Below are 12,118 nucleotides of genomic sequence, written 5' to 3'. Positions count from 1 at the left end.
TTGAGGGAACAATGCGATAAAGTAACAACAAAACCGGCGGCAGAAGCTGAAAACGACATCCAGTCACGTTTTTGGACAAAAACTTAATCCAGGAGCGAGCGTAAAGGGGGTTAAAAGGGGAGCGTGCGTGTGTATGTGAAAGTGGGTTGGATTGGATTTTAAGATGTGAAATCGAGAGCTGCCGCCGACGCCGCTGCCGCCGCTTGGCCCAGACACACAACGTGCCAAAGTCCAGAAAAGGGGATAAAGCAAGGATATATACATAAAGGATGTGCCGGTCGCACACGTAGACACCGAGAGACAGAGACAGAGACAGGGAGAGAGCCAACAGGAAACGAATTAATCGAAGTTAAATAAATCAATGTCATTAAACTTTGGTGCAGAGATTTACTAGCTGACTTGGCATGCTCACTAAACAGAAAGAGAAGGCAACACGCAACCAGCTGCACAATACACAACAACAACAAATGTAGAAGCTACAGCAAACTGCAATTGCAATCGAATTTAGTTTATGGCTCTCGTCTCTACTCTCTGCTCTCTCTCCTTTCTCCAAGTTCTTCTTCACACAGATAAAGCTCGACGTAGCGAAAGTGACAAACGTTTAGCAATAGTTCAGTGGGCGCCAAAAGTCATGACCAAAACCACAAAAAGCTGAAAGGATAAGTAACAGTGATATGGTAGAGCGAGTAGCCGACTAACAAATACCCTGTACTCATATCGTTATAATATATATATCTATTATTGTATTGTTTGTTATCCATTTACAAATAAGCTAATAAATAAATTGACTTGATTGAGCAAATAGATTGCATCCTCAAACATATTTGTCCATCAATGCCAACACTCAAAATTAACAGGGTAAGCAAGCACAAGGCGCGTCTTTGAATTGAAATGCTCTTTGAAAATTAAGTGAAATTTTATGCATTTTTCACGCTCCGCAAGCCGCTAAATAAAAATGTCAAGCACACAAAGTGGGCGAGAGTAAGGAGAGAGAGAGAGAGAATAGAGAAGAACAGCCAGGCGGATGAAGTCGGCAGATAAGTGAGTGCGTTTCTTTTTCTATTTTAGGTGACAGCGGACAGCTGGCCAAGCACAGTTAGACGCAGAGCTTGACAGTACCAGCAGCGAGTGGGAGGGAGATGGCACGCTTCACAAAATTAAGTTCTCAAGCACAGTAGGCGGAATAGACAAAAAAAAACATCAAATGGCCCAGAAGAAGCCCAGCATATTTCTCACTGTGGCTGAATTATGTTATCTTTTTTTTGTGATTTGGTCAGCATTATAAGCTAAGTTTTTGTATGGCCATAAATCAAATTTATAGAAAAGAAATTCAAGGACTCAGTTTAAAGGCAGACAGTAAAAGCTGTTAAAAGCCTAAAGTGGAGGCTCAAAAGTGAAAATATTTGGCAGAATGATGTTTTCGCTTAGTTTAAAAGGGATATTATATAATATATTACTATATTTATTTATATGTATTCAATCTTTAATATAAATAAAACTTATTTACAGCACAAATACATTAATTATCGTAATTCCCTTTGGGTTTCCCAATTGAGTTAAATTCCCTTAAAAACGTGAATTTATTTCCAATGTGAATAGTTTGTCATTCATTGACTAATTTATGGCTGAATCTTTTTCAAATGCGCCTCCACCCACGATGCTCGCCACTCGAAACTTCCTAAAAACCCACAAATTTTAAACAACTTTTGAAGGTAGGCCTCAAAATAGAAAGAGAAAAGGCCCATCAAATTAAACGCTTTGGCCAAACAAAGCTGTAAAAGCGCTTTACACCTGAATAAACAGAAAAGAGAAGCACACACTTTGCCTCTCTCTTCCACTCACTCGTCCACTCTTCCAGTTGTTGCGTCTACCACAAGCGCTAATAAATTATGAGTGGAGAGCTTAAACCTTTGCACAAACGCACCCTCCGTGTTTGCTATCTCTTTCTAACGCATTGCTCATGCTCCTGTGAGGAGAGGAACCACAGTATAACCGCAATAACAACACCCGCAAACAACATAGAAAATCCACTCGAAAAAGTAACTGGCCGCTAACGAAATTTAGTGTGAAAGAAAAACAAGTTTTTAGCCAAAAGGCATTAGCCCAGAAATAATAAAAGCGGAGTCGAAACTTTTTCCCAAACGAAAAGGAAATTTCTTCTTTTTTTCTGTTTGTTTTTAGCGGGTGGGGTTATTTACGACTTTCTGGTTCAGAGGTCATCGTCGCGCTTAAAAGTGTCATTTCCCATTTTTGGTAGCTGCAGCACGGCCAAATCCTGTGCCCTGGCTTTTTGGCTAAGCGTTTCACCATCAAAATGCAACAGCAAAATCCAAATTTGAAGCCATTGGCAGCAGTGCAGGTCTGAGGAGGTTGCGCGACTGCACTGCCAACTTTTTGTCGCAGCAAAAAGGACCAAGGTACCAAACTAAAACTGGCCAAAACTAGGTTACAAGTCAGGCTAAATGGAAATGTTGTAGCAGGAAGTTGAAGCCAAAATAAAACTGCACATGAAAAAAGGAAACGACTAAACAACGAAACTTCTGCAAGCGGCAAGAAAGTACAAAAAAACTTTGCCCCCTTCTCTTAAGAATATCCTACTGTAAGCTAGAAGGGTATATAGATTTGATATGCTGAATACGATAATAATTTTTCTATTCACTTTTTTAGTTCTCTGTATTATTAGAGTGACAGAGGGTATTTTATCTCTCATCCATAATATATCTTATATATTAAGTTTATCAGAAGAATATTCTAAGCTATCAGAATATGCACAATATTCCACTTCGTAAAAGCCAAACAGAGTCTACAGAGTATTTCGACTGCGTCATACATTTTTCATACTGTCTTGTGCCTTTTTTGGGTCAGCGCACGCCCCTCTCTATTTTTTGTCTGCTAGCATTTGACAGTTGCCTGGCATAAATAATAACTTTCAAATGCAATTTGTGTCGATTCGTGTTTGTGGCATGGCGCGCTTTTAAGCTCAAGTGATAAACAGCAGGACACACACACAGCACACATATGGAGGTAGGCACTTAGCCGAAAGCTTCTACTTCCATTCACACTCTCAATTCCAGTCGCTCTCTCGCTGTCTCATTGTCATAAATCATCAACACAACGCGCCACTTAAGTGCGTCCTAAAACTGTTTGCGCTTTTACTTTGTCACACACACATACACTGGCAAACATATAAACACGACAGCCACGCCCATCGATGACAAGCTGACCATGCACACGCCCACATTTCCAAGCAGCGGCCGCCTGTCAAATGCAGCCCCAACAAAATGATATACAGAGCTGGGATGTAAGAGAGGGGGAGACAAAAGGCAGTCGAAGATATGATACAAACGCAAACAAAAAGGACAATAGGCGTTGTCTAAAGAAACAAATATACATGTATACATATATATATATAAATGGAATAAAATGAGCACAAAAATATGATTTGATTTGACAAAAGGCATGAAGAAGAGCAAAACTATAGCGCATCAATAGAAATGTGTTTGGCTGACCGTTTCCACTGCTGCAGTTGAGAGGCTTTTAAATTGCCTGCAAACGACAAAAACAACAATACGCAAAGTGAGCAATCGACCAACCAAGAGTCAAATCAAACTCTTCAATTTAAGAGCAACTCATATACAAAAATAAACTCTAGATCATATATTTAGCTCTTTTTTCTTTTGCTTGAATAGTCAATGTTTCCGTCTCAAATAGCAGCTCAAGGCAAATGGCGAACAAAAAGCAATTTGCCGATGAAATGAAATGGCAAGCGCTTGACATGCAATTAAAATACACGCACACATACACGCAAAGCATACTGAATGCAAAGGCTATGTAGACTGAGAGAATGTCTGATACTTCTATATGTATGTGTGGGAGTGAGTGTGTGTGCTCAGTGGCTAATTTTATCTATTTACTTTAAGCAGTTATTTCTAGCAAGAAGAGAGACGAAGATTGAGTTCGCTTAAGTTTCCGTTACAGTGTAGTGTATGTACTGTTACAAAGGACATTTAACATTTGCCATGTATTTTACAACGTATTAAATAATTAATAATATTTTGCTCGTTCACACTTACCTTTGCTAATGCCAGTGGCCTTGTCACGCAACACATTTATTGAGTGCACTGGGCCGTATTCCTCAAACATTTCACGTAGCTGCGCCTCGTCCATGGATTTGGGCACCTGGCCCACAAACATTTTAATGTTATCGGGATCGGGCTCCTTTTCGCCATAGGTGACAACGGCTGTGTCTGGATCTAAGCGATAGCATGTATCGTCGTCCATGCTAACAACAACATTGCGATTGGCGCTGCACGAGTTGTTGTTGTTCATTAAGCTGCTGGACATGATGTTGCTGCTGCTGTTGTTGTTATTATTGTTATTATTGCCGTTACCAAAAGGAGTGCCTGACAGCGAATTGTTGCTGCCCACCAAGTTTGCGTTGTTGTTACTGCTGTTGTTGTTGAGCAGCGATGAATTGTTATTGTTGCTATGTATAGGACTATTCGGTAGGCTATTGGTGGCGCTGCTGCTCTTATCGCTCATACCAAATGCACTGCAAAAGACAAAAGAGAGAGAATATGTAGAGAATGAGAAATAGTACAGTTATAACAGTTTTCTGTATATTCACTCCAAAAGATGAGGATATCGGTTATGAGTTCTATATTAACAGTTATTGTCTATTTTTAGCTAATTCTTTTTTTTTTCATACTCACTCCAAATACATATCGGTGCTTTTCTCGGAGAAATCAAAAATCATGCGGCGATTGCCCATAAACGAAGTGCGACTGCTAAACATTGTATTTTTTTCTATATACTTTTATTTTTGTAATTTTTTCAACACTATCGAATCGATTTACAACAAAGAGAATCGTGCACTAGAGGCAAACATACGCACATGGACAATTGTCAATTGTAAAAATAAACTTGTTAATTGAATTATTTGAAAATCAAGTTGGCTTTTAAAATATTTCCATGTAAACACTGCAAACACTGCGACTACAAAATGCACTAATTAAAATTTGGGCACAAAATTTATCACGCACGCGCAGCGCCTTCCCACTTCCTTCATTGGCAATCGTCGAAGAACAAATGAACGATATAAATCTGTGCCAACTCCGAGTGCGCGCAGTGCAGATGAGAAAGACACGCAGGGAGCAGGTATAGGAGTATTCAAGAAGAGCGCCCGAGCAGAGCTCAGCCACCGCAGCAGGTATAGCGATTTCAGGGTGTGAGAACGGTTGAGCTATCTGTTACATTCTCTATTTAACTCGCGCCATTGCACTCTCTCTAGTGCGGACCGCCTGACTGCAGCGCCTGATGAAAGGCAATAGAAAAACAGAGCTGAGACCTTGTACATGTAACTGTAGTTGCTTATATTTTGACTGCGTTGAGCTTCAAAACTCAACTGAAATTAAGTAATAGCCGAGTTTAACGTATAACTTCACCTTTTACTTAACACATGCAAATAACTTAAGCTTTACTAGCTACGATACAAAATAAACAACCTTGCACACGCCCAGTTATCAATTTAACTGCTCAGGTGCTTTCTAGCCTCTAATCTAGTTCCTTTACCTTAATTGACCCATTTGTCGCTGTCTATTTACGAATGGCCATTAAGCAAATGCTGCTTGTGGTTTATTCGAGCTGAAAGTTCAGTAAACTGTTTTTATATTTCCTTAAAGCTTTGCTTAAGCGTATTAACAGCTTAATAAATGACACCTGAACCAAATGGCCATAATCAAAGTTAAATCAACCATAACCATCATAACATATCATGTTAGCCTTGTAATTAAACAAAACAAAAAGCTAACCCCATATACTTTGCTATCGAGTTAATACTATAATTACTCCAACTGTTGTTTGCTCGCACTCGCACTTGTACTCACTCTCTCCCTCACACACACATGCACTGCAACTTTGCAATTTTCTGCTCATTTCATTTTGACTTCTAACTTCTTTACAAGTTTCACTTTTGTGTAGCAAATTCTTTGTCTTTATTGTTGTTGATCCCCACCCCTCGACTTTTGGTTTGGCTTTCTTTGTTGCATTTCGTAATTTGAACTTTGTGTTGCTTTTGCTTTTGCATTTTATGCACAGCGACACAAACTTGGCGAAACTTCCTCTCAAACTGTCTCATTTAACCCGCTCTTAGCTTTTGCACTTTCCTTTGTGCTGTATTTAGTTACGGTTTGGCATTGTTCTCTTATATTTGACTGTGGAGGTGCTTAGTATTAAGAGAAAGCGCGAGCCCATTTGACACAATTATTGCATTTCCTTTGACATGTTTCGCCCCAATAAAACATTAAATTGCAACAATTTTATTAAAAAGTTTGCACTAACTTTTCCAACTGCATCAAAAAAAAACTACACAAAGCTTGTGCATTTCTATCAAAGTTCAAACTGCAATTCATCTTCATCATCATCATCAGCTTCATCAAGAGGAAGAAAATGAGAAACACGAACAACAAGCACAAAATTGTGATCAACAACAGCAAAGAGAAACGTAACGGAGTGTGTGTGCACATACTGAAAGTTTTTAGTTAGACTATCGTCTTATAACAAGACTATCGCATTTATTTCGATACTAGTTACAGCTTACAAGTTGAACACCCTGTTAATATAGCTTGGCAAAGGGTAAAATATTTTTATTCTCTACTTTTTATTACTATAAAAAATTTAATTTTTAAGCTCTAATAATATGTCAGTTACTTTTAAGAAGTGAAAATTATCCCCAGTCTATACTACCCCATTTAAAAGTTTTCGCCTTTAAATTTCGATAACTTATGCATAGAAAATTTTAAAAAAACTTTTTCCCATTGCTCAGTGCACATTTATCTTCATTTGTCTACGCAGCAAAATGGCAAAAAAAAGAGGAAAAAATAAATATATAACTGTAACCCAAAGCTGTCAACAATTTACAGCTCAAATTATCCTGGGAGGCAGCCCAAAGGCCAAGTCAAAAGTTGGCATCCAATTCGGATTTGGGTCTTTCGCTTGCGCGCCCTGTTTCCCCTCCCCCTTTGGCTCTTTGCTATTGAGCACTAATTTGCTTGATTACTCTGGAGTATAAGAGTGGGATGCGGGAAAAATGTGAAATCTATTAAAAAAGTTTCAAGTTGTACGGGAAATGAGAATTGTGCTATCGGGCAGAGAAATCACTTGTCACTCGTCGCCCTCGCTCTCGTTCTTTCCCTCTCCCACTGTCTCTCTGTTCCTGGCAGACAAAACAGAATAGAACAAAAGTCAAAGTAGGAGACAACCACTAAAAAGGTAGTAATAAAAGTGGAGTAGGTTGTGTAAAAGTAGTAGAAAATTTGTTGCAACGTTTCTGTCTGTCTGCCTCCCTCTCCCTTTCTTTCTTTCTTTGTTTAACCAAGAGGTAACTAAAGGTAAATTTGAAGCGTCTGCTATACAAATCAAGTGCAAAACTGTAAAAAAATGTAGTCAAGTAGCGGCTGATGCTCAAAAGAACTTGATTCTTCTGATTTTGTTTTGTTTCTGATTTTTCTTCTTGCTCTTTATTATTGCGATGCATGCTTCATAATATCAATTTGTAAGTGAACTTGAAAGCTATGAGCGATGAGTGGGAGACGAGAGAAATTGCAAATCAATGGCAAATTTACTTAAAAGCTTTAAGCAAAGTTTTGGTTAGCTCAAGAGATTATTGTACAAGATAATATAAGAATGCATCTATGGTGGCGTGGTCTTGTTATAACGGTGATTATTTGCATTTAAACTTTAGCTTGAGAGCATGAAACGAGCTGTAATTATGCTTAGGTATAAGACGGACTTGCTGATCACAATATAAGAGTTTAATTGTTTGGCATGTCAGCGCTAACATAAAGAACTTGTTGGACATTTTCTCTTAGCTAAGCTCAGTTCTTACTCTTTATTACCCTTGCGTATGAAAAAAAATATTTGTCCAATTAGTTCACCTTTAACACTAATGAGGCCCCTTTTCCAGGGAACTGCGACAATCTATTTTGTCTGCCTCTGCTAAATCAGCTTTCGGTAAGCCGCTTAAACTTTGACCCTAACCAACTTCGACTTCGACTGCGATGACGACGACGACGATGACAAGAACTTTGATCTCAAGGACCTCTTAAATAGGCGCAAAAGCATTTGCCTATAAATTACTCAGCAGCAACATTTCGCCACGCTTATCAAAGATAATTTTAAGCCGCATTTAAAATGATTTCTTTGCCTTCACTTTTTGTGCTGAGTTTTTTTTTTTCACTTTTTATTTCTGCAAACGAAAATTTACGCTGACTGTGCGTTGTCTGGCAATGCTCAAGCAAAAAGTGCAAGTTGGCAGCGCGGTTAAAACGGTGGCCGGTGGACGGAGCGCAGGCGGATTTACGGCGAAAAAGGGCGCCAGCCATGTTGACAGTCAGTGAACCCCGAAAACCAGTTCGCCGCCTCCTGCTTCGCCGCCTGCGCTGCGCTTTTTGTCAATGATAAGCTACGTCCTACGGCGGCTGAGCTGCAGAAGGGTAGCAGAAAAAGAGCGTGCGAGCGAGAAAGGACGATAGCTGCTTGGACTTTGTGCAAATATTTGACATGGACACAAAATGGAGACCAGCAAATGGAAGGCGGCAAGGGAGAGGGAAAGAGAAAACGAGGGTCAGCAGCAGCGCAGCTCATTTTTTGGCTGGCAAAGTCAAAGCGAAACAGTGAAACGGGAATTTTTGGCAAGGAATTAGAGACGGGGAGAGCGCTGGGCATAGACAGTGCTGCGACTTGTGTGTAATTAAGCAAAAATGTAAAATTGTTTGTTGTTTTTGTCGCTGCTGTTGTTGTTGTGTTAATTGCTTGTAAATAGATCAAAGTTGGCATTTGTTTGGCTTTTGGGCCAGGGGCAGCGGCAGCAGCAGATGAGCAGGGGATGGGGATGGGGTTGGGGTGCTTAGCTGCCGCTTAGTTGGATTATGTTGACTAATTAGAGGTTGTTTGACATGCTCCATTGACAAAAGCAGTTGAATGTGGGGCAACTAAGCCCCATGGGGCGACTACTCCAAAGTTATGCGAGTGGAAAAAGCGATTGGTTTGTCCTTTTTCGTCTGCCATATTACAGCATAATTAATTGTGGGATGTGCACGGCTTGCTGGACTGGCTTACGCTTTTTACTGATGGAACATTCTATTAGTTTTCATATATCACAGTGAGGTTTTCCCTTATAGCCAAACGAAATTCTACAAAAATGTTATAATGTAAAATGAGTAAACCCTGCTAAAACCCGAACTGGGGTTACAGCATTAAGCAATGCGACGCAACCGCAATGAAATAAGAATGAATGCAACACACACATAGAACAGAAGGCAAAAACCACCTTTTGGCTGCCCTGCATGGGGCATTTTGGTCACTATAGAGTTGCCAGACCTACAAAAACGTAACGCCATTTTGCATACAAAGCGCGCTGCCTGTGCTGCCAAATATTAAAAAAAAGCCAGATTCTGACCCAAAGCATAAAAACAATGCACAACTTTATATAGAGGCACGCGAAATACACTGAACAAAATATTTATAAATGAAAATGTATATTACATATTTAAGTGATATTATTATGATATTACTTTATATATTCATATATTTGAATATATTTTTTTTTTTAAATATTTAAAAACTATTAATTACTCAAAATAAAAATTAATTAAAATTCGAATTCATATTCAGGGTAAATATTATTACATTTTAAATAATGTATTATATTTTAATTTAAATACATTTTTATTTTTATATAATTTATAAATTGAAATAAATTTTATAATATTTAATCCTTTACAAATAAATATTTTGTATTTAATTAAGCTAAACTTTTTAAAATTAGGAGTTTAGTAACGAAAAAAAAAATGAAAATATATATATTAACAATTAAAATAAAATTGATAAATTAATTCATTTTGGGAATATTTAGAGCAACTTCTATATATATATATTTAACAGTGTAAAAATATTTTCGTATCAATAAATTATTTTATTAATAAATTAACGATAAACTAAATTAAAGGAAACAAAAATAATTTTCAAATGTAATATTCAAATATAAAACAAATAAATTCTATGAAAAAAATTACATTTTTCTATTTATTTTATTAAATTTCTTTAAGCTTAAAAGATTTGTTTGATAAGCGAAGTTTTGCGACATTAATGCAATATAGAATATCAGACCGTCATTCTCCATTCGCAAAATCCAAACTCCCATTGAGGGTATTCCCTAAAAATATAGGGAAAGGCTCGCCGAATAAAGGCAAAACAAAATATAAAAAAGTGGAAAAGAATTTTGGTTAAACTTCTTTTGCAGGGGCTGAAGAATTTATTGATTCATTTTGAAAAAAAAAAAAAAAACCAACGACAAGGACAATGCCGAAAGAGTGTGCACAGGACGCCACTGTGCCCACGTGTGTGTGTGTGTGCGAGTTTGCCCCCGGCGGGAAAAATGATTTGCATGGCTTTTGCAGTTCTGTGCGGAACAGGACCTCGACCAAGGCCTGCGCCCAGCCCGACGGCCCGACTGTAAAATTGAATCAAATGATTTTCATATATGAACACACACACACACACACACAGATATTCCTTTTTTAATGTGGCTTTTTCGGGGCATAAGTCTTCCAACTGGCAAAAAAAAAAAGGGAATATAACGGCAAAGATATATAAAGAAAATTATAAATGAAAATTCCAGAGCGTCGGGCATGCATGAGATTCCGGCGACTCGGCAGAATTGTCGCCACTTTTGCGCAAATTGTTGTTTGCCAAGCGAAATTGAAACAATTCACGCCAGGGTTGCCAGCCCGCTTGACACACACACACACACACACAGCCAGTGAATCCTTGTGCGAAAACTCTTTACTATTCGATGCAACTGGCGCATAAATTTTATTGGTTTGATGCGCACTTCGCGTTAAGCGAGGGGTTGCAGGGGCGGGGTTGCCACTGCTCGAGATGGGGGCAGCACTTGTGCGCCTTTAAGTCCGTCTCTGGCCTGGCACTGCCATATGCAACTGCCCATTTGCGCCTTTTAATTTCAATGAATTTCCGCACTGCAAAGACTTCGCTTTGCAATGCCTTTCGAAACACGTATTGACAGTTCCATACATTTAACAGTTATTTATGGTTTCTTTTCAAGAAGAAGAATTATTTAAAATGAAAATATAAACGGAAGTCTGGCTGATGTTGGCATAGGCAGTTATAAACTGAATTAATATCCTTCAGAATGCATAAAATAAATTTAAAAAAATTATTCAAATTAATTTGGAAACATTGATGAATTTGATTATAATTTAATAATTGAAAATTTTATGAATTAACATAATTTTTTAATTATTTATGTCTCTAAGAAAATCACAAATATTTCACAATGTTGCAAAACCCTAAAATATTTATTCAAATTAATTTTCAAATTTTTGCAACTTATTTTGAGAATAATTGAAGAGAGATTTTGAGTTTAGAAAATATTGAATTCTAAAGCTAAACGAAATTAATTAACTTTTTAAAATTTAATTTTTCAAAAACTCCTATTTATTTTTTTATATTTTTCTATTTTCATATATATAGAATTTTATGCAAATAGAAAATTGTTTGAAACTAGAAACTAGAATAACTTAAAAACTTCACTTTGTGTTCATTTCAGAGGCCCAATTTAACATTCTTATACGCCCTTACCGAAGTCTTTACTTTACTTTACTTTCAAAAAAATAATTTTGTAATTAATATTTTTAATTTTTAGCTGCTTTTGAATTATTATTTGCTGAGCAAAATTGTAAGCCATTTTCTATACTCTCTTCCTAGAGTCTAAAAAAAAATATAAATATATTTAAAAATGTTTTTTCTTGAATTTGATTTTCACACAATTTTCGCATATTTGCTTCACCTGCCTCTGCCCCTATCAACCTCTTCGCTCCTCGTTTTTTTTTTCAATAATTTCGAAAATCCTTCAGAATTGATCGCTGAAGCGCCTTTGGGGGCACTACGAAGCGACATATTAGATTGTTTTTCAATAAATTGATGTCTTGGCCGCGCCTTATCATTATCCTGGCCGCTGGCGTTGCACCTGCCACAAACTGTGGCGTCTTGGAGCGACAGAAAGGTCGACTGTTGCTCCATTTTTCCCTCTCTCTCTCTC

At 37.7% G+C, this 12,118-nt stretch overlaps 1 protein-coding gene across 2 annotated transcripts in view; it reads right to left on the bottom strand.

The window, feature by feature from the left end:
- Nucleotides 1-12,118, bottom strand: part of LOC111594196 (CUGBP Elav-like family member 2) — an 88,494-nt gene that overhangs the window by 39,210 nt on the left and 37,166 nt on the right. Inside the window, exons 1-2 of one of the 2 annotated variants that reach the window (XM_030224371.1) lie at nucleotides 4,713-4,965; nucleotides 4,074-4,552 (exon numbers count right to left, since the gene is read on the bottom strand). In XM_030224371.1, the coding sequence (XP_030080231.1) occupies nucleotides 4,074-4,552; nucleotides 4,713-4,795 (562 nt within the window). In that variant the 5' untranslated portion in view covers nucleotides 4,796-4,965. Of the gene's footprint in view, nucleotides 1-4,073; nucleotides 4,553-4,712; nucleotides 4,966-12,118 lie in introns of those variants that run through there. The other variant, XM_023307393.2, reaches the window with a different exon arrangement.

This window comes from Drosophila hydei, unplaced genomic scaffold, assembly GCF_003285905.1.
Source record: "Drosophila hydei strain 15085-1641.00,03,60 unplaced genomic scaffold, DhydRS2 tig00008114-arrow-pilon, whole genome shotgun sequence".
Taxonomy (NCBI): Eukaryota; Metazoa; Arthropoda; class Insecta; order Diptera; family Drosophilidae; genus Drosophila; species Drosophila hydei.
The sequence above is the reverse complement of the archived record's forward strand: the minus strand, read 5'-3'. Positions and strand labels throughout refer to the sequence as shown.